Source organism: Schistocerca cancellata, chromosome 10 (assembly GCF_023864275.1).
Source record: "Schistocerca cancellata isolate TAMUIC-IGC-003103 chromosome 10, iqSchCanc2.1, whole genome shotgun sequence".
Lineage (NCBI taxonomy): Eukaryota > Metazoa > Arthropoda > Insecta > Orthoptera > Acrididae > Schistocerca > Schistocerca cancellata.
This window is the reverse complement of record NC_064635.1, coordinates 21,309,950-21,337,531: the sequence shown is the minus strand read 5'-3', so window position 1 is coordinate 21,337,531 and position 27,582 is coordinate 21,309,950. Positions and strand designations below refer to the sequence as shown.

At 39.6% G+C, this 27,582-nt stretch overlaps 1 protein-coding gene across 2 annotated transcripts in view; it reads left to right on the top strand.

The window, feature by feature from the left end:
• LOC126106810 (1,5-anhydro-D-fructose reductase-like) overlaps window positions 1–27,582 on the top strand; it is a 99,583-nt gene that overhangs the window by 35,962 nt on the left and 36,039 nt on the right. For both annotated transcript variants that reach the window (XM_049913204.1, XM_049913203.1), the window contains 2 exons: window positions 6,732–6,932; window positions 23,165–23,421. In XM_049913204.1, the coding sequence (XP_049769161.1) occupies window positions 6,732–6,932; window positions 23,165–23,421 (458 nt within the window). The remainder of the gene's footprint in view (window positions 1–6,731; window positions 6,933–23,164; window positions 23,422–27,582) is intronic.

The window sequence follows — 27,582 nt, the reverse complement described above, 5'->3', positions numbered from 1 at the left end:
ATCCATTTGCTTGGATGCTGGACCTGAGTTACAATTTACTCAAGCAGCTCAAGAAGTGCTCTTTGAGATACCTTTGTTCATCTTTATTGATGCCAGTTAACATAAAAGCATAGAAGACATGAAAATAATGCAATACATCCATTAACATGATTAGATGGGTAGGTTTATAAGCAAACATAATGTTGTAGATGCCACTGACATTGAATAAGTCATCTCCTCCCCCCCTCTCCTCCCCCCTCCTCCCCCCTCCGCTTGCACTCTCTTTCTCTCCACGTGAACTTTGAAGAGTGTTAATCAGTGGAACTTCCTCCTGTTTATTTTTGTAGATATGCAACAAGATTTTCTGTCATGCTGATATTTTTCTGTTTTACATTTTTAATTTTTTAGTCTCAGCCCAATATTATTGGTATATCAGTAAAAGTATCTTTGTGAATACTAAAAATATCTTTGTGAGTACTTTCTACCTTTATTTATTGGCTCACTGGACACACTTGATTTAAACAAATGAGGCTTTAATGTCATATCATTAACATGAAAAAGTGGTTTTCATAATCATGTTAATAACATAGTGGAGGTTTCAAAGTAATCTACTTTCAAAACTGTAATACATGGTTAGCTACGTGCCTTTTCATGCATAATATGTTTTACATATCTCCTGTCAAGTGTAGTTCTTGGGGCGCTACACTTCCTCAAGCACAGCAAATTAGTTAAATAAAAAAATTTCAATTTCAGAATCTTGGATAAATTTCTGTTCCTTGTTAACTATGTATTTGTTGAGTGTCATTGCATTGTTTGTGCGAGTTTTGAATTACAAACTCTTGTGTATTTAGGCTTAAATCAGTTTGCTAATTCCAGAGAGTTCTCATATATGTATAGCTATCATATATCAATTTCATGCTGTTACTGAGCTAAGTCTAATTCTTTGTTCGGCCATAATGTGAAACAAAACCTCATTTCAGTTGCCACTGTGCTTGTCGAGGTAAGTCTACAACAATTTGGAACCCCTAAACAGTGGCTTCTTCTTATTTTTCTTCTCCTTCTGCTTTTATGGCCTCACTTGACCACTTCATTATGGCCCCATTTGACCACTTCAGTCAGTTATTTTCTGGTCATCGTCTCCAGTTGGTTTTCTTTCCAAATTTCTAGGTATCTTTTCATTCATTCTGATCTCTTTTCATTTGTCTCTTTTTGGTTTAAATCTTATTTATATGTTTTTCAGTTTCTTTAAATTTTCTCCTTTGTTTTGCAAATGGTCCAGAATTAATTGTAGCTGTTTCATTTCCTCCCTGATTTCCTTTATCCATATACTTGTTGCTTCATGTGCCAAAGTTTCTGTATACTTTTTCTTGATGATCTGGTTTCTGGTGTCTTCATAATGTGACCAAGAAAAGAAATTCTATTTTTCCTTATAGTATTTGTAATGGGCTCCAGTTCACTATACACCATTTCATTTAGCACTATTTGCCATTTTCTATGTTTTTGATATTTTTTTTTATTTATTCCTGCTCTATCTTATTCTTTTCTCTACCTATAGGATTTTGTCAGTTCTGTTTCTCTGGGTGACTTTGAAAAGAGTTTCACTTCTGTATGTCACTTCTGGTTCAACCATCATATTGTAATATTTTAATTTAATTTTGATTGATAGATATTTTTGTTGTATATAGACCATGTTAATTTTTGAGCTTTTATCAGTTTGTTATTTCTTACTTGCCAAGTTGTGTGTTAAAATTTCTCATATATATTTAGATTGTTTCACTATTTTTACTTTCCTGGTATTTACTGTTATGTGATTGATTACTAGTGGATCTGCTACCATTATCTCTGTCTTCTCGAATTATATCTGCAGTCCTACTTTTGTGCTGTATTTTGTAGGCGTGTTATTTGATTTCTACTTTCTTGAATGTTATTAGCTTGTAACCGTAAGCCATCTGCAAATCCCAAGCAATTTAAGTTTATTCGATCTTTCTTGGTTCCACATCTTATGTTTTTACTATTTTTTGTTGTACCATTCCCTCATCATGTACCCGAGTGCATAGTTGATAAACTAACACCCTGTCTCAACCCCATTTTAATTGTAAACAGCTCAGATATTTCTCCTCGGAACTTTACTTTAGCTTTGGTGTTTGTTCGAGTTAAGTTTATTGTTTTTATTAATTTGAGGTGAAGACCATAATTCTGTAGTATCTTCTCTTTGAAGATCTATGGATACAGTCATAAGCTTTTTTGAAGTCTACAAAGATTGTGACTTGAAATTTTTTGTCTTCTTTTGTAGTAATCCATTAATAATTTCAAAGCAATTTTCTGTTCTGGGCAGCTTCTCCAGTGTCTTAATTTCTCCTTAGTATTTCTTAGTTCCAGTTCAAGTGGATCTGTACGACAATTCTGTAGAATTCTTGACATTACTTTATATGTGAACACAACAGAGAATTTCCTCTATAGTTGTCTGGATTTGATTTATCTCCTTTCTTGTGTAACGGTTGGATTATAGCTGTAGTTGATTGTTCTGGTAATTCTGTTTTACTCCAGATTTTCACTTTGCATCGGTATAATGATCTCTTTACTGGTTCTGCTGCATATTTCCAAAGTTCTGCAAATGTTTGATCTTCTCCACTTGCTTTGCAGTTTTTGAGCTCTTTCAAACCTTTGCAGACTTAATGGATTGTGGGTGGGTTTATGCTTTCTGCTGGTGTTTTAATAGGGTTATCTGTGTTAATTTGTAGTGGTTCTGGAGAACCTTTGCAATTTAGTAATTTTTTAAGTGTTTCTGCTAAAATTTCTGCATTTTTCTGCTTCTGTGGACCATCTTATTATTTTTATCCATTAACATTAATGTGGGATGGTCATATCTTTGTAGATGTGTGCTAAATAATTTGTAGTAATCCTTTGAGTTTGTTTTCTTGCTATTTGTTTCTATTATTGGACCTGTATATTTTTTATATTGGCACATAATCCTTCTTATTATTTTTTGGGTTATCTTTCTTTATTCTGTGAGATCCAAGTGTGATTCTTCTGTTTTATGACTCTGCTACCTTAACCAGGCTTGGTGTCTATCTACCTCTGTTTTATCATGCTCATCGTTCCACCATTGGTGTTATTTCCTTGGATTTACTGGGCTGCCTGTTCAGCTGTTTGTTTCAACTGGAGAACTAGGTCATCTGTCATTTGTATAGTCCTTGTTTGTTCTTCATATTCTTTGTGATTATCAATTTATGAGGGTTGTAGGTTCTCTTCTTTTTGGGATGGGTCTTTTTCTTTGTCAACAGGGTGAACTAAATTTTTTAGTCATGTAATGATCTGATCGAGTATCTTTCCCTCTCAGAACTTTCACAGTGTAGATTTCTGTGTGGTAATTTTTATCTTTACAGACATGATTCAGTTGCTATTATCCTTTTTTCCAGTCTGGGTGTTTCCAAGCTTTGAGATTATTTGTTTTTCTTTTGAAGACTGTTGATTTTGAGATCATGTCATGGTTTCTGCAGAATTCCACCTGTCTTTGTTCTTCTTTGTGCTGGCAATTTCCCTATCATGTCCCTGTATCTCTCGTCCCTTCCTAACTGGGCATTAAAATCTCGATTTAAAATAATGATGTAATTTTTATTTGTTGTCACCTGCTCTCAAAGCTCCCAAAATCCATCCACATCATCTCTGTGTTCTTTATTATTATTTTTATCATTAGTTGGAGTATGGAAATGTATTATTACACATATTTTATGTACAGCTTTCAAAGTTAATGTTGATAGCCTTGGAGATTGTGATTTAAATTCTATTAGGGATGCCGTTATTTTGAGACTGATCACAATTCCTTTTGCGAATTGTGGACAGTGCTTAATTATTCTTTTTCATGAGATTCCCTCATAAATTCTATATCATTGTGATTCTACTGGTTCCTGATCTGTCTTTCTCATTTCTGATCTGTCTTTCTTATTTCCTGTTATTCCAGTTATTATAATTCCTTTGTGATCAATTTTGTGTGTCAAAATTTGAGTTCCCCTGGTTGTATGATGAAATTGATGTTATGTGTTACTATATAGTTTACATGTCCCATCTTGAATCTAAATTTTGACCTTCTGTCAGTATTGGGTGTTTTCAGGTGCTTCCCGACTCATCTTAGTTATCTTTCAAATGACTGCCTACTGTATCTGAGTGCAGTCTTCTTTGACAGTTGCCAAACAGGGGATTTTTCCTTAAAAGATATCCTTCCATGTTTGGGTTTCAAAGGTAGTCAACCTCATATGGAGAAATCTCCGAGTTACAAGTACAGTCATTAACCGTAGTGGCTGTTTTGTGTTTGATCCCTGAGAGCTATTTGATTTTGCTCAAGGCCACCAGTGAGAATGCCCAGTCCACCGCATGCCCATGGTGGAGTCTCACCCCTCTGCGTGCTAGAACAATGTAATGGGTTCTATTATTAACATGTAAATGATGTGTGTGCATGTGGTTTGCAATACATTAGCTGTATAGAAAAAAGGGGATATTTTGTGACCTTTTCCAGATCAACTTGAAACTTCCTAGTGAATTAAAACTGTGTGCTAGATAGGGACCTGAATCCAGAACTGCCGGCCGCGGTGGCCGAGCGGTTCTAGGCGCTTCAGTCCGGAACCGCGCGACTGCTACGGTCGCAGGTTCGAATCCTGCCTCGGGCATGGATGTGTGTGATGTCTTTAGGTTCAAGTAATTCTAAGTTCTAGGGGACTGATGACCTCAGATGTTAAGTCCCATAGTACTCAGAGCCATTTGAACCATTTTTTGAATGCAGAACCTTTATTCTGGAGACAATCCCCCAGGTTGTGTCTGAGCCATTTCTCTGCAGTTTCATTATTTCTAGCAGTGTTAGTCCAGCAGGTGTGCTGAAGCTCTGAGAAGTTTGGAAAGTACAAGATAGGTGAAGCTGAGAGGACAGGTGTTGAGTTATGGGTGGATAGTTCAGTCAGCAAAGCAGTCATCTGTGAAAGCCAAATGTTCGCAGTCAGTTTTAATCTGCCAGGAAGTCTCAAGTTGATGCACACCCTGCTGCAGAGTGAAAATTCATTGTGGAATCTTAAACATGTTTTTTCGTCAGAAGGTCTAAATAAGGGCATGAAAATTTCGCAAAAACGATAATGTGAAAAACGGCACGAAATTGGTAGTTTTTAGCAGAATAATATGAAATTGGGATTTTTAGGAAATGTTGTGAAATTTGTCACTTTTCCGTGTAAGATGTTATAAATGTGATGGTGGTAGTTTAACAGTATTCATAGCTGATTGTTACTGAACACTGAAATTGCATGTTGCCTCCTTTTTTCTCAAGATTGAGGTTCATGTGTAATCTAAAAATGATGGTTTGTGTCTCGAATAACCAACTGCAGTTAAGTAACACTGAAATTGGCAAAAAATAATGCTGAACTTTGCAAAAAGTAGCATCAAATTTGGCAAAAAGTAACACAGAATTTCGTAAAAATAACACTAGATTTGGCAAAAAGGTAACACAGAATTCAGCAAAAAGTAATATGAAATTTGGGAAAAAGTAACACAAAATTTGGCTAAAAACTCAAAATTTCACAAAAAATAATATGGAAATTGGCCAAAATAGAAATAACGACAAAATTGGCCAAAAATAGCACTGAAATTGGAGAAATATACCGAAACAGAGAAAATAAAATAAGAGACAATTGGCAGCAAAATGGCACTTAGTGTGACAAAAAGTAACACCGAACTTGCCAAAAAACAACACCAATGTCTTCAACAACTCTGGTGTGCGTACTGTAAGACCTTCGGTACACACACCATCAGATTGTTTGACTTGTCGCTCTAACGAAGTAGGTGAGTGTCAACAATATGTCTCGTGGTCTTACTGTGGCGTGTTTATCTTCTGCCGTTAGGTCGGATGATAGAAATGCCACTTGCACGCTTAGGGTAGCAGATTGACGGTGACCAACTTTAAACAGAACTTGATTAATTTTCACACACATTTATTAAAATAATAAAAGTCATAGAAATTACTTAACTTGATTCTGGATGCTGTTTACAATTGACAATCTGAAGTTCCTTTGGTCTTGGTACGTTAATCTTATTCTCACATATCTCTGATACTTGACACTTGACAAAAGTGTCTATACATTTATCTTCATGGCTATGTACAGGAATATGGTAATCTTATTAGGCGCAGACTGAAACTTGACGATAGACAAATGCAGACTAATGCAGACTGACTAATCGGAGGTCTGTACACTCGTTATAATACCTCGAGCGTTCAGGTATCACTGCGCGAGTGTGATCCGCGAGGAGAAAAGGTTCTATGTTAGCAGCAATCTCATTGGCTGCGTTACATATTAATACGCGGATCGGCGGAAGCAGAATTTGGTCCGTCTCTAAGACAGCGCCATCTCGTAGTGCGGAGACGGACGAGCGCTGCGCCTGCGCTGTTGTGCTTAGCGGGGCGCGCTCTATTGGGAAAATTGTGTACGCGCTGACTACGCGGAACTATGTACACAACAACAACTATCACCAAATTTGACAAAACTAATACTGAACATGCCAGGTAGACCTGTTCTGGGCATTGTTCTTCCAACTGACCACCACCCCCTGAGACCAACTGTCTGGGTTTGAATTCCATTCAGGTATACAGTATTCGGCATCCATTGTGGTGCATACACCACTAAAGAGTCAATCCGTTCCTCTCAATTACAACTGTCTCTGATTGAGATTAGTAATAAATTTGCATTGTTACTGAAAATGTCATTCTTGTGTTTCAGCTACCTCCAGTGGGAAACAGGGCAGAGTGTGTTCAGAAGTACCTGAAGAAGTCTCTTGCTGCTCTGCAGCTGCAATATGTGGATCTGTATCTTATACATTACCCTGTTGGCCTCCAGGAAATACAAGATGAAAGTTTTCCGAAGGACAAGGATGGGAATATTTTGTTTGATATGAACACAGACCATATCAGCCTATGGAAGGTTTTTATACAAATACATTAATCATTTAGGTATTGGAGTTTACTTTGTCTAGCAAGAGTGTAGAACATAATGTAAGGGACAAGAAGTGAGTAAGTATGTTATTGGTCAACTAAACTGTTTTGGCCCACTACAGGTGTCTCCTACTATAGCCTGACACAACCAGTGGTGAAGCAGCATTACAGGTTACTGAAAATGGCTGCGGAGTCAAATTGGATTCACCCAATAACCGAAATAAAATTTATATGGGCATTCACATTTAAATGTATGAGGGTGAGTCAAATGAAAACCTTAAATTTGTAACAACAAATTGAAATTTCGCGCCGTTATCCTGTAAGTTGGTAAGTGTGCTACAAACAGTGTACAGAATGGCCTGTAGGTGGTAGTATAGTGAAGATGCACACATACCGTCACAGTATCACTATAAAGATGGCTGCCCTACTTGCAACTTGCACCAGGGAAGAACAGCATTCTGTTATTCGGTTTTTGTGTAGTGAAGGTGTGAAACCTATTGAAATTCATCGAGGAATGAAGGTTCAGTACAGTGATGCATGTTTGTCACAGCAGCAGGTCTATGAATGGAGTAGGCAGCTCACAAATGGTGTGACTTCAGTGGAAGATGCTCCTCATCCAGATCAGGCACGAGTTGTGACTCGACAGAACATTGCAGCAGTTGAAGCCATAGTGAAGGAAAACGGCCGAGTGACACTGAATGATGATGCAGCATGTTTACAGATTAGTCATGGGTCAGCACACCACATTGTGCATGATGTGCTCCAGTTTCACAATGCGTCTGCAAAATGGGTGCCACAGCAGCTGACTCCTGAAATGAGAGAACGACATGTTGAGTCTTGTGAAGAACTTCTTCGGCACTTTGAATGGGAAAGTGATGGCTTTCTTGCAAGAATCGTTACTGAGGATGAAACCTGGGTTCACTTCCACCAACTGGAAAAGAAGAGAGCGAGCAAGGAATGGCGCCATTCCTCATCACCAAAACCAAAGAAGTTTTGAACAGAACCATCAGCAGTGAAGGTTATGCTGACTCTCTTTTGGGATGAAAAAGGCGTCATTTTGGAGCATTACATGCCTAGAGGGACCACTGTCACCAGTGCATCCTGAAAAATCGTCTGCGGCCTGCAATCAAATCAAAGCGACCTGGATTGCTGTCAGCAGGTGTCCTTTTGCAACATGACAATGCAAGGCCCCACACTGCCCTTGCAACAGTTGCAACACTCACAGACCTGCATTTTGAGTGTCTTCCTCATCCACCATACTCACCAGACCTTGCCCCAAGTGATTTCTGTATGTTTGGACCACTCAAAGATGCAATTGGAGGAAAGAAGTTCCGTTCTGATGAAGAGGTACGCCACGCGGTGCAAGAGTGGTTGCACGGACTACCAAAAGAATTTTTTTTAAAGAAATTTGTGCACTTTGTAAGTGCTGGAGGACTTGCATTGAGCATGAGGGAGATTATGTTGTAAAGTGATACAGCTTTGTACCACTTCTGCACAATAAATAATACTTAAAAAAATATTTAAAGTTTTCATTTGACTCACCCTCGTAATGAACTCGCAGTTCCTCTAAACTGACAACATGGTAAATGTGAACAATGAACAAACGAGGAGTATTCGTGCATTAATAGGAAAGCCAGCAAGGAAGCGCTATAATGAAGTATGTGTGAAAAGCCTGCACACAGAATAGTGGTTTGGAGTGGGGGGGGGGGGTTTCTTGTAGCTTGGTTCCAATTTGAGATAGAAACATGGGGTGAAAATTTTTGATGTATTCCAAACCAGTGGCCATTAAGCAAGAAAGGAAAGACAAACCAGAGCTGGCACTCAGGCAAATTGTGCAAATTGATTAATTCGTTTTGCAAAAGATTTTAATTGGGGTGAAATTAATGCTCAGCTAATGGCTCCATTTGTATGTGCACCACTTGGATTTTACATGAAGAAACAGTCACATTGTTCAGATGTTATGTGCAAGACTGATAGTTGAAATTTGGTGCACTGATGTATCGGAGTTTTGTGTAAGATAAGTTTTAACAGTTTGGGAAAATCCTGCTGTGTTTGGATTTTAAGTGCCAAAAGCTAATTTTTCTGGAAGGCTTTTGAAGTGCACCATTTCTGTGCTCTAAACTTGAATTGGTTCAAACTTCACATGAAGGTAAATGGATAAACTCAAAACGAATTTTTTTATCCAATAATTTTTATCCATTTTTGAGATAGATGGTTTAAAGTCGAGATAAATGTAGCACATAACATTCATTCTTAAGTGAACTGAATCTGCAGAAATGGTTTAAAGTTAATCCATAAATAAAAAATGTATTTTTATGATAAAGTTGAAGCTTTCAAAAATTTAGCTTCATTTGAATTTAACCTACAAATAACTCATTTTTTGTAAGTTTTTTATGTGTGTTTCAAACTTGTGTGAATCAGTTCAAATTTTGTAAGAAGGCAGACGAATACATGTAAATAATAGTTGTCCTGTTGTTTTGTAAAAGCTTTATCCTTTTCCACAGTATAGCAGTCTTAAGTTGCTCATAAAATGCATATAAATCTGGTTTTATGTTAATCATATGGGCTGAGTTTTTTCCCCAGCTGTGATTGTTTGTGTTAAGTATTTATGTGCAGCTCAAAAATACTCATTCTCTTCCAATATGGCCCAGTTAAGCTAAAAGGTTGGACACAGCAGGCTATACTGGACAGATTCAACCATACCAGGCAGATAACGATAGAGGAGCCCCAGACTAATGATGCCCAATTCAAGAAACATAGTTTGAAAGACAATAAACAAACCTGTACTGAAACAGTCATTGCCCGAGTCAACAAAAATCTACATCAGTTGTCAAGCTATGGCAATTTAATGTCAGAATTATGATAGAGTGATAGTTGAGAACCAGGATGAGAAATGTTCCTGCCACAGCACAAAAAAGGCAAATGTGTCCTGGGTAGGGTTAGGGATGTAAAAAAAAGGAACAACTAGCTTTTTGACTTATCTGGCAGTTTCAAAGACATATAAATTAAACCATGTTGACATATTTGTGCTTTTTTACGAGTTAGCTCCACTTTCCCGCACAGTGAGCTGTCTTACCTGCAAGATGTTGGCACACCTGCATCTTGCAATTTATGGGCCAAAGTCCCTGGTCCTGTGCCCAAGATCCAGAAGATTCACCAGCAATAGTAGACAATATATAATATATGCCTGAAGAGCATATATGTAATAGCTAAAAAACTTTTTCAGGGGGGGGGGGGGGGGGTTCATGGGGGAATTTTTTGATTTCATTATTTGGAGCAGGTAGAGGGGAGTTGATTTTTTCCCCAGGGGACAAAATGTATACTATGTATGGTATTGGGATGTAAGAATGAATAGACAAACATTTAAGTGTTTCTAGAGAATGAGGTGCACCACAGTAGGAAGTATCCAAGAGTGGGGTTGCATCTATAATAGGAAGGGGAGATGCATCTATCCTAAACTTTAGCAACATGTTATTTCATATTGCACAACATGACAAATGCTATGTTGGATAACATGGTGTCACATGTCGTGTTATACAACATGATATTGTGTATCATGTTACTTTACTTGACACAAAGCAGTATGTTATATAACACAGGTACTAACACTAACAAGTAAAAAATGTGAACATGTCAAGATGTTTTGATTTAAATGTTTTTGAATCTACGAGATTGTTTTTTCATCTTAACTCTGCCCAGAGCACATTCCCCTTTTTGTGCTATGGCATGAGCATTTTTATTCTGGTACATAATATTTAAAAAAAAGATAAGCTAGGAATAGAAAAGAGTACAGATAAGCTAGTAATAGAAAAGAGTACAATAAAGAACTTGCTGAACAGGAAAGATCAGAGTGAGCCCAAAACTTTCAGTGAGACCCACAATGCAAGAAGCAGTGGCCACAGTAAAGAAAATGCATTAGAAAAGCTGCAAAACATAAAAGGTAAAAAGAGATGTCAGATAAATTAATATAAAGGAGAAAAAAGATAAAGCAGCTGGGGCAAAAACTCAACCTGACTATGTATCCATTTTTTATGGTTTTCTGTACAAATGCATATCATTGAATTATAGTACAGAAATCATAAAAAATGTACAGTAAATTATGTGTTGTTTTAATTTGCACTACTTCTTAAGTGGTCAACAGTACAAACAGTAGAAAGTCCATGACAGAATAACAACAGTCGTAAAGAATATGAGGGTTGTTTGAAAAGTTCTCGGAATCACCAAGAGAGGTCAGCACTAGCGAAAAGAGTTGTTCATGTGATATTCATTGGACTGTTGCCTGTATACACGTGCCATGTCAGTGCTCTTGCAAGAGAGCTGTGGTGGTGACGTGGCTCTGTTGTTCCAGTGTAGTAATTTGTGTAGGTGGAAAAAATCGAGATTCAAGCAGTGATTAAATACTTCATAAAGAAAATTCATGCCAATTTCCAGAATACACTGGGGGACTCTACGCCTTCGTATTCAACTGTTTCCAAATGGACAATGAATTTAAATTTGGTTGGGAGAGCTTATATGATAATTCACGCAGTGATTGGCCAAGATGTGTCACTACTCTAGAAATCATTGCAAAAGTGCACAAAATGGTCATGGAGTATTGCCGATTGAAAGTGCATGAAATTGCTCATGGTTGCCAGATGTCATCTGAAAGGGTATATCACATTTTAACTGAAGAATTAGAAATGAAAAAATTATCTGCAAGATGGATGCTGCGATTGTTGATGCTGGATCAAAAATGCATTATAATTGACATATAGGATTAATGTTTGGTCCGTTTTAGGAGAAACAACAAAATTTTTTGCACCGGTTTGTGACCACAGATGAAACTTGGGTGCACTACTATACCCCAGAGACAAAACAACAGTCTCTGCCACCAAAGCAAGCAAAGACAATTCTTTTGGTGGGAAAGGTCATGGCATCCGTCTTCTAGAATGCAAACAGGATTCTTTGATTGGCGACTCCATGGAGTTGTGTGCACCACGACCAAATAGTGGATCGAATTGGAAGGAAAATCAGAATTGGCCCTATTTTGTTGTTTTATTGTCAGCAAAATCGATTTTCAGTCACTTAGTGACCATCCTCAGTGCTGTAATATACAATTAAAATTGGTAGGCACTGGTATCAAGCTATAACCACAAGCTTAGAGCGAGCACATAAACTGAGCTAAGTTTATGTGATCGCTGTAAGCTTGTGGTTATAGCTTGATACCAGTGCCTACCAACTTTAATTGTATATTACAGCACTGAGGATGGTCACTAAGTGGCTGAAAATCGGTTTTGCTGACAATAAAACAACAAAATACAGCCAATGCTGATTTTCCTTCCAATTCTAAACAGGATTCTGTTTGTAGATTATCTCCCCACTGGGCAAACAATTACTGGAGAATACTATGTTAACCTCCTGGACAAACTGCAACAAAAGATACACAAAATAAGGCTAGGTTTAGCAAGGAAGAAAGTCATCTTCCATCAAGACAATGTGCGCCCGCACGTGTACCGTCACCATGGCAAAATTACACGAATTAATGTATGAATTGTTGCCATGCCCACCTTATTTGCCTGATATGGCTCCATCTCTTCCCAAAACTGAAAATTTTTTCTCACTGGACAAAGATTCACTTCAAGTGAAGAATTGATAGCCAGTTTGACAACTATTTTGCAGGCCTGGAGGAAACTCATTTTCGTGATGGGATCAAGGCACTGGAACATCATTGGACCACGTGCATTAATCTACAAGGAGACTACATGGAAAAATAAAAAAAGTTTCAGTGATGTAAGTACTTTTTTTCTATTCTGTTCCGAGAACTCTTCAAACCACCCTCGTAGATTGCTACTCGCCATATACAGCAGGCATTACTCTATCCCTGTACGTAGCCCTTTGCCTCCTCCCTACCATACACATAGATATGAGACATGCCCCATACATCCTCCCACCGGCACCTACTCCAGTCCTGTTAAGGCATCTCCTACCCCATCAAAGGCAGGGCACTGTGTGAAAACAGCCGTGCGATCTACCAACTTAGCTGCAGCCGGTGTGCCGCATTCTATGCGTGTGTGGCAACTAATAAGCCATTTGTTTGCACAAACTGTCACCCTCAAACTGTGTCTGAGAGACAGATGGATCACCCAGTTGCAGAGCATGCCACTCAACGCAATGTGCTCGACTCTGACTGCTTCACAGTCTGCGCCATCTGGATTTTCCCACCAGCACCAGCTTTTCTGAGTAGAGAAACTCTCGCTGCAGCATATTTTTCGTTGACTTTTGCTAGTCTCTGTCCTCCATCTGTCTATCCCCTCCCCTGTTCCCACTGCAGCCCTACATGTGCCTTCTATCCTGCTGCCACACCTGCCTAGTCCTTTCCCCTTCTCTAATGAAATCTCGGGAATACGTTTGTCTAGGTAACATTTGTAAGTGATTAACATTGCAAGATCACAGGTTAATGTAAGGGCGAGATAAGCCATTGCAAATGTGAAATGCTGGCATATTAACAACTAGTGTAACCACCAGACTGTTGAATGCAGCACACAAAAGTTCATGCATTGTATGTACACGTGCCAGACACGTGTGTGGGATGGAGTTCCGTACCCGTCGCACTTTGTCAGCCAATACGGGGACAGTTAATGCCGTTTGTGGACGACACTGGAGTTGCCATCCAAAGATCTCCCACATGTCCTCGACTGGTGACAGATCTGGCGATCGAGCAGGCCGAGGCAATGTGTCGACACTCTGTAGAGAGTGCCGGGTTACATCAGCAGTATGTGAGCTGGCATTATCCTGTTGGAAAACACTCCACAGAATGCCGTTCGTGAGTGGCAGCACAACACGCCCAGCCCCAGTCGGAGTGTGATGCAGATCCAGTGTGTTAGTACGCAGACAAGTTGGTGGCTAGCCCTCAACTAGTCTCCTAATTAACACACAGCCATCACTGGCACTGTGGCAGAACAAGCTTTCATCAGAAAACAGGCTTCCACCCAGCCCTTCGATGATCTCTTGCTCGACACGACTGAAGTCGCAAATGGCGAAATTTGTGGTTGATGAAATGCGTGGAGCTGTCATTGAAGTAACCAGTTTTAACTGCTGTGTCACTGTTGTGCCAGCTGCTGCTCAGATTGGTGCTGCAGTTGCAGTAGTGTGCACCAGAGCCATGCACTGAACACAGTTTTCTTCCCCCTCAGTAGCGACAAGTGACCAACTGAAGCCCGGTCTTCTTGTAACTGCACATTCTTGGGGCAACTGCTGCCAACAGTCATGTCGGGGCTGTATTGGTGCCGAGTCTTTCTGCAATTCAGCTTCTTATAGCCCTATTACACGATTTTGTTCAAACTCAGTGAGGTGTCAATCATGACATCTTTGTCATCTTAAAGACATTCTTGACTAAAATCAACGCACCACGTCCAGTCTCGAAGGCAATTGTTACAATGTGTATTTGAAGTTAACCTGATTTGCGTCCTCATAATGATGCTACTATCACCACTCTTATATGACTGGAGTGAAATTTGAATAGACATCGTCTTTAAGATGTAGAAACATGCCTACCGAGTTCTGTTTATCTCGCACAGCTCCTGCTTAGTGTTGCAAATTTTTTTTACATCGTTGTGTTTCATTGCTGTTAATTTTATTCACAGCAATTTAAGCTGAGTTATTAGGTCCCAACCTAACAACTACCTCAGAAATTGTGCTGTATTTGGAAGAAAAAAGAACCGTGTATTTATTACAGCCAACATTATTATATTGAGCAGTTTTCATTGGCTGCCATATATTACCAATTGGTTTGTTATTACCAACAGTAATGAACTGCCAACTGCAACTCCCAATGGAAGAGCAACAGTCACTGAGGGAACATCAGCCATTTCTTCAGTTCATCACATGAAGACACAGAATAGTGAAATATATTCTGATCCCTAATTAGAGCTTTTGGCTCACTAAAGGTAAGAAGAAGTTCTGCGTCATGGCCCTAGACAGGGTGATCGGGCCCAACCAATCGCTGTGTCATCATCTGCCGATGATGCATTTGGATGCGGTATGGGGGTGGGGGGCATGTTGTCAGTACACTGCACCCCCCCAGTCATCGTCGGGTTTCTTGACCTCAGTGAAATTGGGAATTACCAGGGTCAGGGAAATGACATTGAAGGTTGGTTGGATTAGGGAAGGAAGTCGGCCGTGCCCTTTCAGAGGAACCATCCCGGCATTTGCCTGGAGTGATTTAGGGAAATCACGGAAAACCTAAATCAGGATGGCCGGACGCGGGACTGAACCGTCGTCCTCCCGAATGCGAGTCCAGTGTCTAACCACTGCGCCACCTCGCTCGGTGACATTGAAGGACTAGGCCCCTTAAACATAATTTTCCCTTGGACAAAAACATTTACTTTTCTATATTTTCTTTGATAACAACCGACCCCCTTTGGAAAACAGGTAGAAAAATTGATGTTAACTTGCCATTTCAGGAATACAAAATGATGAGTGAGACAGCTGTTAAATTACAGTAATAATGACATCAAGCATATTCAGGAAACAAGACCTTAACAATATTGTCCATTTAAAAAAAATAAATTAAACAATTTTTAAATAAACCAGCCAATTAAAATAATTAAAACAGTTTTAGATAAATTGGTTCAAGAGAATTCAAATCCAAGACATTAGGTAGACCCCTAAAAGATAAATATGAACAAAGATAACATAAAAGGATTACACAAAAAAATCAACAATAAAACTTAGAACAAGAGTACAATATGTATTAAACATTAAAGAGAAAATTTCCTAGGTGAAGTCAGTTGATCAAAGGCCCCTTGGCTGACAACAAAATTTAATTTGCAGTGCAAGTCATATAGAATAAGAGACTCAAATTGAGCACAGACAGCCAGTACATTCATCTGCATACAAATAGCAAGCCAGACTAAGAAATAGTAGAGAGCTGTGCACATGGCCACAACTAAGCCACCAACATGGAATATTCTCTTTAGTAAGTGCTGTTTACAGACAAGGAAGACAACTGTCTGATTGGATTATACTACGAGTAAAGTTATGGTTTAACTGTGATTGCACTTATAGAGCTTTTCACATAAGTTGATAAGCCCTAGGAAGTAGGCTTCACTGACAGAACTACAGAAAGGGAGCTGTAACTTCTTCCAGGAAGAAAAATAATAATAAACAACTCTCTAGGGTCTTATCATTAGCTGGAGCTCACAACATGCTTAAAATTGCTGGATAAAAGTAATACCAGAGAGCCCACGAGCTTCTAAAACATCGTGAAAATGAAAATTAAAACTTAGAACAACTGGTTTCTCTTCATCAGAATTGTAAAACAAACCCAAATTAAAAATAAAAAACAACTAGATAAGACACAGCCCCCTGATACAGATACACAGACAACTGAGTTCATAACATAAGCATAAAAACATTAAAAAATGGCTTCTTTTTTTTTTTTTTTTTTTTTTTTTGGGGGGGGCTGGCCGGCAGATTAAGACAAGTTACTCCAAAATCACACAGAGCAGATAGTGCAATACACTATTCCTAAAATCACAGGGACAAGTAACAAAGCATTCCTGACGACTCGGTGAACATAAATTGGAACATCTGTTCAAACAGCTTGCGGAGTGGGAAATCAGTGCACAGAGCTAACAACTAGTTGTGCACAACGTAAGTGAACCAGCCCTTTGCCTTCTTCCCATTTCTGGCAAAGAAGAGTGAATGACGACCCAGAAAAGACGTCATGCTGATCCGCACTGTGTGTATGTTGTTCCAAGCACCGCTGCTGCTCCCAGGTTCACACTGTGTGAGAACTCCTGTCAGCTCTCTGCACCACCCTCTGTGGAGGCTGCTCTCCCTTGCCATGACTCTAGCAGCCGCTTTTGAAGACTAGGTGAGGCAGCGATAACTGTATAAGGGAGTAACATATTCCCCCTAATGAGACGCCAGTGACAAGTTATCGACAGTGAAATGGGCCACCACGGCTCAAACTGATCCCAATTGGTTGAGTACCTTCTCAGTTTGCCTCACAGGATTCACCCCATTCCAGAGAATGAGTGAAATATTCTTATGTACGATACGAAGCCATGTGTATTTATAACAATAGGCAGAACATAAATTAGCATAGTAACAGAAGTATTATTAAATTTCTTCAAAAACAATTATTTAAAAAAAATGCAACTTCAGTTCACAATTATGAAGGAAGTAAGACACTCTGCTTTTAATGCTGATCATTTATGTATTTTCAGTATTGTAAAAACTGAATATTAACATTTTTTGAGTTTTTTTCATATGTGGGATTCTCATTTCTCTACAAAAATCCTCTCTCTTATTTTATAGCTATAGACTTATTAACACTGAGAATTCCTCATGTGCCTTCAGAAAACACATACTTTCATAAATATACGTAGGGCCCTGGTTTTAAATACTTGAAAGTAGACTTATACGAGTCTCTTTTTCAAGTATGAGTGAGTGTTTAGCCAGACTGGTATTGCCCCAAACTCTGTTCCATATCTTGTACGCCATGCATGGGTGAAAAGTAAGTATGTCACATAGTTTCAAACTTTCAGTACTACAGGAGTGTCTAAGCATTATTGGAATATAACAATATTTAGTTGTAGATGCTCGTTTACATCTATGCTCTGCAAGCTACCTTATAGTGTGTGGTGGAGTATCACTGTCAGTTTTCCTGTTGAAACTGTGAATGGCTCACAGGAGGAACGATTTTCGGTAAGCCTCTGTGTGAGCTTGAATCTCTCTAATTTTAGCTTTGTGATCTTTTCTGAGTTATATGTAGCAGGAAGCAATATATTGGTTGACCCTCCTAGGAATGTCTGCTGTTGGTACTTTAACACTGATGCAAAATGCTTCTCTCACAGCACCTGGCACAGAGTTGGTGGAGCATCTCCAGATACTTCCGTGCTTATTACATGAACCCGTGACAGAATGCACTGATCTTCTCTCTTTCCTCTATCGACCTCTCCGTTACGCGTTCCAGACCAAAGAGATATATTAAAGTACACGTTAAATGAGGGTTTTGTAAGCTACCTCCTTTTGTGGGTGGACTACACTTCCTGAGAATTTATTTCAATGAATGTGTCCAGTATCTGCCTTACCTGCGATTAGTTTTATGTGGTCATTCCACTTTAAATTTCTCCACACCCTACTCAGACAATGGATAGTCTAGGTCAGAATATCCATAACCTCTGCTCCTTTCGTTTCCCATACTCGTTCCCCCATGCCCTCCCTCTCCTGACAATGTTCCTGGAGCTCTGTCCTGCCACCTCTAGTCCCTGCATACCCCACCAGGCAGTGCTGATTCCTCTTCATACCCTTCTATCGATCTCCCTTTCCCACCCCATTCGGGATCGTTGCTCTCATTCAATACGTTCCAGTTGCATTCAAGCAGAGTCACAGGAGACGGCGGTCTCGTGTGTGTGTGTGTGTGTGTGTGTGTGTGTGTGTGTGTGTGTGTGTGCATTTGCGTGCACGTGTATGTATGTGTGCGTGAGAGAGAGAGAGAGAGAGAGAGAGAGAGAGATACAGAAGTATGCTTGCTTGTGTGTGTGTGTGTGTGTGTGTGTGTGTGTGTGTGTGTGTGTGTGTGTGTGTGTGAGCTTTCTTCTCTGAAGATGGGTTTGACTGGATGCATATACGTAATAGTGTGTGTGTCAGACTGTCTGTGACTCAATGTGTCATCTTTATGGTAAGTAGCAGTCTATGCTAATATTGCCTATACATGTGCTCCTAGACATTTCTGCTTCCAGTGACAGTTCTGAAATCATGGAATAATGGGTCTTTCTGTATATTTGTGGGTAGTGTGTTACATTTGTTTATGTTGAGGGTTTGTTGCTAATCCCTGCACCAAATGTCGATCTTCTGTAGGTCTCTTTGCATTTCTGTAAAATTTTCAGCTGTTGCGACTTCTCTGTACACAACTTTTTGTGAAAAGTAATGGTCCTTTAACATTCCATTTGGGTTGCCCGCAGTCACTTTTACATCGGAAAATTTCTCTCCAACAAGAATGACATGAATGTTCTGTTTCCTAGAAACTCTGGAATCCATTCACACATCTAGTTTGATATTTTGCATGCTCTTATTTTGTTCATTAGACAGCAGTGTATAACTGTATCGAATGCCATTTCCAACTCTAGGACCACGGCATCAACCCGGGTGCCTGTATCTTCTTTCTGGATCTTGTGCACGAACAGAGTGAGCTCACTTTTATACGATGATTGTTTGTGAAACTCATGCTAATTCCTGCAGACCAAATTTTCAGGTTGCAGACATGTCATATGTAAAAGATTGCTTGTCAGAGATGTAGGTCAGTAGTTCTGAACATCTGTTTGACGACACTTCTTGAAAACGGGAATGACACATGCTTTTTTCTGATCGCTAGGAACACTGTAATCTATGGAGAACTGCTGCTGGAATAGTATTATTAGCTATTTCTCGTACACCATATAGGATTGTATTGGTATCCCTCAGGTCCAGTGGCCTGATATGTAATAGAGCAGTTGGAAAGTAATATCTAAGCATTGTATTTGCAGATTAACAGCTTAAGATAAAATATGGAGTTATCTCATTTCTATTATTTTGACAGAAAGGTAAAATCCTGAGTATACAAATCCATCTTAAGATCATACCTTGCATCTTAAGAGCATACCTTAAAAAAAAAAGAACTCCTCTTATACACATTTCAGCATCGATAGTTAAGTTTTAAGCCACCAGGGAGCATCGTTTGTAGCCTGGCTGTTGTGTTTTTGTTAAGCTGGTTGCCACTAGGTATCGTCTTTACTGTGTGCAGCTTTCAGTACATGACACCAAAAGGCATGATTTCAGCCTCACTCCTGTATTGTTGTTTAGGCAGTGCTTTCCAAACATGGTGGCTATAGTGACTCCGAGTTTGACATTGAATTTAGCGGCTCAGAAAGTGAAAAAGAATGTGGCGCTACTTCAGTAGAGACTGAAAGTCATGACAGTTCATGATTTGAGTGACAAGTGCTCGTCAGTGGTACAAGATAAATACATCCATTGTGCTCTGGCCAACTCCTCCAAGATTTATGTTCACAGGAAACCATTGTGCAATACACGGTTAGACTTCACAGTTGCACAGAAACTAGAAAAAATAACTTGAAGTTCCAGGATACTTTAGGAGTCCAGTGCATGAATATCCTTGGGATTTTACTTTATAGGTGACCTTAAAAATTTTGTAAATCATTATTTTGAGTCTTAAAAGTTATCTTTTTATGTCTATATGTGATGTAATTAATTATACGGAGTGATTCAGAAAAATGTTTGCAAACTGATGTGGTGCATCGGGCATATAAAAAGGATCGTAAAATAAGCAGATGCTGTAAATGCCTTTCAGGGCAACTATATGGCATTACAGTTATTTGGTCACACGATATAAATGGACACCCACTACAGGAGATGTTCAAAGTTTTGTCCAGGTGCGTCCAGACACACTTGACACTGAGGCTACATTGAACGGCACATCCTCTCAAAGATACTTGGTGTACCTCAAAGACATCCTGCTGCCACAACAATCCTGTCCACTAGGTCCTCCAGTAATTTAACAGGTGTTTCATACAGGAGGCCCTTCACATACCCCACAGGAAAAAATCGATTGTGGACAGACTGGGTGACCGTGGTGACAGTGCGACTGGTCCACCGCGACCGATCCAGGTGCTGGAAAAGGTAGCCTGCAGATGTGCCCTCACTTGTCTACTGAAATGCCTGGGGGCTGCACATGCTGCAGTCGAATGCTGCATTGAATAGGTATGGGAACATTATTCAGCATGTCTGGCAGAACCTTTCTCAGGAATATGAGGTATGTGCAACTATCAATTTGGTCCAGGAGAATGTACAGCCCAATTAAACAGTCTCCAACAATGCCAGCCTACACGTTAACGGTAAATTTTCACTGTGAGGCATGCATACTTGTAGCATGTGGGTTCACATCTACCCACATATGCAAGTTATGAAAATTCATCACACCCTCGAGTGAGAATGCAGCCTAATCAGTGAAGAACACACTCTGTGTGAAGCTTCAGTCTGCAGTGGATTCCTGCAGAAACCACCACACAGATCCTATGCACTTATTATTGTCCACTAGTTGCAGCGCCTGGACGTGTTGGAAATGAAAAGGGTGAAATGGAACTTTCATCGTGTACAGTGTGCGAGGTGGAGGGTTGGTGGATATCAGTGGTGTAGGATACACGTCGTGTCCTTGCTGATGACGTAAGCTGCACCCTTTCGACATTGCCTTCATCCGCTGTAGCTATCCGTATTGTTCACTGACAACCAGGTACTCACTCGTGCTCGTGGAATGAGCCGGCTTCGCACAATTGGCGATGGAGGATGGAGAATAATGTATGGTGTTGCACCCTTCTATCAGGATATTTCACACGATACAATAACATGATCTGGTCATGCCATAAATCAAAAGCATCTCATCCATTTCGAGGTACATGTAGCTAGCCATGTTACTCCTACATTACGTAATTTGTGCAGGCGATGGAAGCCCATTGTAGATGCTTCCATGGTGTGAATGGCAACAGTCTCTCTGCACTCCAGTGTTCGTATAGTTAACACTCTCTTGTGACCGTAGTGCCCTCTTGTGGCATTTGTGACTCTCGGTTTCCATGTGATTACTGATCTTTGATCTATGTCTGATGTGCCGCTTCAGTTTGTAAATGTTTTTTTGAATCACCCTGTAGGATGTTTTGCATTAATAAAAATAGTGGTACACTATTGGCCATTAAAATTGCTACACCACGAATATGACGTGCTACAGACGTGAAATTTAACCGACAGGAAGAGGATGCTGTGATATGCAAATGATTAGCTTTTCAGAGCATTCACACAAGGTTGGTGCCGGTGGCAACACCTACAACGTGCTGACATGAGGAAAGTTTCCAACTGATTTCTCATACACAAACAGCAGTTGACAGGCGTTGCCTGGTGAAATGTTGTTGTTATGCCTCGTGTAAGGAGGAGAAGTGCATACCATCACGTTTCCAAATTTGATAAAGGTAGTATTATAGCCTATCGGGATTGTGGTTTATCATATTGCGACATTGCTGCTTGTGTTGGTCGAGATCCAATGACTGTTAGCAGAATATGGAATCAGTGGATTCAGAAGGGTAATACGGAACGCTGTGCTGGATCCCAATGGCCTCATATCACTAGCAATAGATATGACAGGTTTCTTATCTGCATGGCTGTAACAGATCGTGCAGCCACGTCTCGATCCCTGAGTCAACAGATGGGGACGTTTGCAAGACAATAACTGTCTGCATGAATAGTTCAATGATGTTCGCAGCAGCATGGACTATCAGCTCGGAGACCGTGGCTGCGGTTACCCTTGATGCTGCATCACAGCCAGGAGCGCCTGCAACGGTATACTCGATGATGAACCTGGGTGCTCGATGGCAAAATGTCATTTTTTCGGATGAATCCAGATTCTGTTTACAGCATCATGATGGTGGCATCCGTGTTTGGCGACATCGTGGTGAACGCACATTGGAAGCGTGTATTCGTCATCACCATACTGGCGTATCACCCAGCGTGATGGTATGGGGTGCTTTTGGTTAAACATCTCAGTCACCTCTTCTTCACATTGACGGCACTTTGAACAGTGGATGTTACATTTCAGATGTGTTACGACCCGTGGCTCTATCCTTCATTCGATCCCTGCGAAACCCTACATTTCAGCAGGATAATGCACGACCGCGTGTTGCAGGTCCTGCATGGGCCTTTCTGGATACAGGAAATGTTCGACTGCTGCCCTGGCCAGCACATTCTCCAGATCTCTCACCAAGTGAAAACGACTGGTCAATGGTTGCCGCGCAACTGGCTCATCACAATATGCTAGTCACTACTCTTGATGAACTGTGGTATCGTGTTGAAGCTGCATGGGCAGCTGTACCTGTACACGCCATCCAAGCTCTGTTTGACTCAATGCCCAGGCATATCAAGGCCGTTATTACGGCCAGAGGTGGTTGTTCTGGGTACTGATTTCTCAGGATCTATGCACCGAAATTGTGTGAAAATGTCATCACATGTCAGTTCTAGTATAATATATTTGTCCAATGAATGTCTGTTTATCATCTGCATTTCTTCTTGGTGTAGCAATGTTAATGGCCAGTAGTGTATTTTTTTGAACATAATTTGAAAGAAATTTAGTATATTAAGCGGTCAAATTTGTAACTTAACAACAGAAGCTCTAACTCATACATTATGTAATTTGTGCAGGCGATGGAAGCCCAGGTAGACGCGGGCCTTGCCCTGTCAATTGGTCTCTCCAACTTCAATGCCGAGCAGATAAAACGCATTTGGCAGTCAGCACGGGTCAGACCAGCGAACTTGCAGGTGGAGCTCCACGTCTACCACCAGCAGCGGGAACTGCGTGCCTTCTGCCGGGCTCTGGACATCACCATCGTCTCGTACTTCACTCTCGGTTCTCCTCGCTACTACAGCTACATTGAAAACCTGGGCTTGGATGTTAGTAGGTAAAGCAAATAATCCCAGCCATCAGATTCTATAACTCATTGTTTGTAAGGAAAGTACTTATTTGGAAAATAGGGAAGGGGGGCTCTCTCCAGGCTCTTTTACTGATTAAGATTTATGTCAACAATGTGTCTACAGCTGGGAATGGTGATAAGTGCCAATTTTTGTGTGTTTGCAGATGACACCAGCATTGTAACAGAAAATCTGAGAACTCCCTCACCCATAACATATTATCAAAAGTTTGTACCTGGTTTGCTGTTAGCTCTGTTTATGCTAACCTTAACAAGATAAATTTTTGGGCAGTTTCAATCATTGAGTCACCAAAATCAGAGGAATAGACAGTGAAAATCAGTAACTGGAAGTTAACAATATAGAAAAAGGTAGATTGCTACTTACTGCAAAGAAGACACGTCAAGTTGCAGACAGGCACGATTAAAAGACCCTCAGATATAGCTTTAGCCACAGCCTACATCAGTAAAGAGACACACACATGCATGCATGCATCCCCCCCCCCCCCCCCCCACACACACACACAAGAAAGCATACCTCACACACACATGACCACCAACTCCGGCATTTGGCACTCATGTGTGCATGAGGTGTGCTTTCTCGTGTGTGTGTGTGTGTGTGTGTCTGTCTGTCTTTCTTTACTGACAAAGGCTGTGGCTGAAAGGTGTATGTGAGTGTGTTTTAATCATGCCTGTCTGCAACTTGACGTGTCTTCTTTACAGTAATTAACAATCTGTATTTTTTTACACTGTTGATATTCCTATCTGGAGCTTCCGTTGTTTGATTTAACCAGAAGTTAAAGTTGACAGCACTAAGTTCCTGGATTTTCACTTAGATTCCAAACTAAAGTGGGGATATCACATTTCTGGAACTGTGCACAGATTGAGCTCAGCTGCTTTCGCTCTTACTGGAGGTCACAGAGGAAGCTTAATTTGCATATGTGCACTCCACTGTGTCATGTGGAATTATCTTCTGGAGGGAACTCTTCTCTTTCTCAAAAAACTCATCATTGCTCTGAAAGGAGTGATCAGAATCATTTGCAGAGTGAGACTAAGAACTATCTGTCACAAATTATTTAATGGGCTAGGAATTCCTGCCACTACTTATCAGTACATTTCTACTCTCGCGTGCTTCCTGATAAAGAACCATACTCTCTCTGAAAGCAGCTCAGCAGTCCACATGCTTAACACTAGATGTAAAAATGAAAGTCAAAAAGTCTGCCCCCAGTACAGGGAGCTGCTGAGAATTCTGTTGCAAACATTATCAACTTTAATCTCACTGGGCTTAAAAACTTAAGGAATAGTGAATTCCTTTTCAAAACTAAGCTATACCAATTTTTCCTGAATTACACATTCCACTGTATTGAGAAATAAGTGATTGAGAGTTTACCAAATAAATATAGCTAAACAGTTTCACGGTTGTCAAATGTTAATACAATTATTTTATGTCGTTTAGAATAATGACAATATTATGAAAAGGATAGATTGCTATTCACGGTGTAGAGTAGTTGTTGATTGACAGACATGCACAACAAAAAGACGTGTGTGTGAGCTGTGCTTGCATGAATATTTGTATTTTCTACATTAGAAGAAAACCTTTTGGCTGAAAGCTCTTTTTGTTGTTCCTGTTTTCAAATCAGCATCTCCTCTGTGTAGTGAATAGCAGTCTGTCCTTTTAATAATATTGTCATTATTCCATCCTGGATTTTCCGATGTTAGATTATGTGGGTTAGATCACTGTATAGTGTAAATATGTATTGTTATTGTATTTTATTGTTGAACTAATTGTTCAGTAGTACAATAAATGTGCCTGTCAAATGCTCCTGAGCCCGTCACCATTGTAATTTGAAGATAATAATTATTTATTACTATTTTGTTGAAAACTGACATTCTGAGTCCGTGGCTGTGTGCAAGATGTAGGTTGATTCTTACGGAGAAGACAACAGCAACCAGCCACTTGTGACAATTACTTAAAAAGTACCTTTACTGATTTCGTACCAAGAAGTTCTCTTTCAGAAGGCTACTTCATGTTAAGATACATTTTACATTAGCTTTCACTTTTTGTTTTCCTTAATGATGAAATTTCCTTGGGGTGGTGGCGTCCTACAACCAAAACAAGATGTGAGACAATGTTTTTTTAACTGTAACTGTGCCTCACAGCAATTTTAAATCGTGTAAACAAATTACTGTAGTGGAGGTGGTTTGTTTACTTACGGAAGTAACCAGTATGCATTTTATATCATTTTACTTTGGCTGTCTCTAGGTATTTTGCTGTCTTGATAGAAAAACTCATCAACTACTTCTCCAATTTTAATTTTTTCTTTGTGTTCCTTTACTGTTTGCTTAATTGATTGAATAATATTGGTGATAGGGTACAACCAACCCTCTGTCAGTCCCTCCTCACCACTGCTTCACTTTCATGTCGTTAGGTGCTTGTAACTGCAACCTAGTGTCTGTACAAGTTATAGTGGAACTTCAAAAAGTGTAGTCCAGTCAATGTTGTCAAAAGGTTTCTCTATATCTACAAATGCGAGAAACATAGGTTTGCCTTTCTTCAGCATATTCTATAACAGAAATCATGAAGCCAGTATTGTCTTGCAAGTTCCTGCAACGTAATGTATCTTCTCTGAGATTGGCTTCTACAGTTTTTCTACTCTGCTATAGATAATTGTGTAAGTATTTTGCAAATGTGACTTACTAAACTGATAATTTGGTAACACAGTAAAACTCAGTTTTTACGTTTCCACATTTTACATTCGTTTTTGTCAGTCTCAACAGAAATCCTACTCTCTCAATACAATGCATTCATGTTATTAACCATTCTGTGTTACACCATCTCCTACATTTTAAGTTTTCTTTGATGTTATCACAACCTGTAGCATTGATTTTTATACAGATTTCTGCAAAAAGTGCTTTGTATTCCGACTCAGAGTCAGCCTTGGAACAAAGTAGCAAATGCAGACTATACACAGAGTTATTGATTGTGTAACATAGGGTTAGCACAGTAACACAGTAAGCAAGATTTTCATTGTTGCTGTGTTGGGTCATAGTGTTTTAAAGGGTGAGAAAGCATTTTATGTAACTGCCTTAATGATAATCACTATCCAGTGATAGTGACTCTAGTAGTAACCTTCCTTCTGTTCATTGTGTTGGATTAGAAGAGCTTTAATTTGTTTCACAGTCATTTATACAAATAAACTCCACTTTTGAAGAAGGCTGTCTCTGTAATGGGCGTTCACGAATCATCATTACTTCCACATGAAATACACTAATCTGTACTATGCGCGCAATCTTAAGTTGGTATGACCTAATGATGTCAGATGTAAACATTCCTCAAGATGCTTCATAACATGAAAGTTACCACTCTCTTTCTCACCCGAGACATCTCTGAGGTGAGTGACCTCCCTGTCGTCAACAAGCTGTAGATTCCATACCTATTGCTCCTTTTTACAAAGACTGCCAACTGTAGTGTTTTAACCAATATCGTGTTTCAAGTTTTATGTACTGTAATTTTATAATGATTATCAATAATAAGTATCTCATTAGAACACAAGAATCTTTTTATAGTGGTTTCGTGAAAGACTTTCGCTGCTGTGTTTTATTTACACCATTGGACATGATCATAATGAAGAGATAAATCTGCATGCATGTTTGTTCGTGTCAGCACTTGCTTTCTGTACTTTGGAGAGACAGGTAGAGCTAATTGCTGTTTATAAAACAACTCCAGTCAATTATTTCAGAGTTATTAAAAAGGCAAAATTTAAATTGATTTAATTTCGTATTTTGATCAATATAAAGAGAATGACATTATGAGTAATTTGATCATTTTTGCTTGTTGTGTTTCCTGTGCTTTCCTACATTTTTCACTTTCCTGTACTTTTTGGATGAGTCCACTGAAAAGTGCAAAAAGGGGGTTTTAACTGTATTCATACCTGCCACCACCTGCCTCATTTGAAATAGGACTTTCCACGAAGTCTGAGTGTACTTTGCACATCTCAAATATCTTGCTCACGGTGTGGAATAGTTTTGTAATGGCAGACTTCCCGAGGATCTCAGTATTTCTGAGGGAATGTTGTCTACACTAGAGAACTCTGTTGGTTTTCTGTAGCATATAAAATGGCTGCTATTCCCTGCAGGAGTCAGCTGCAGTGAGAT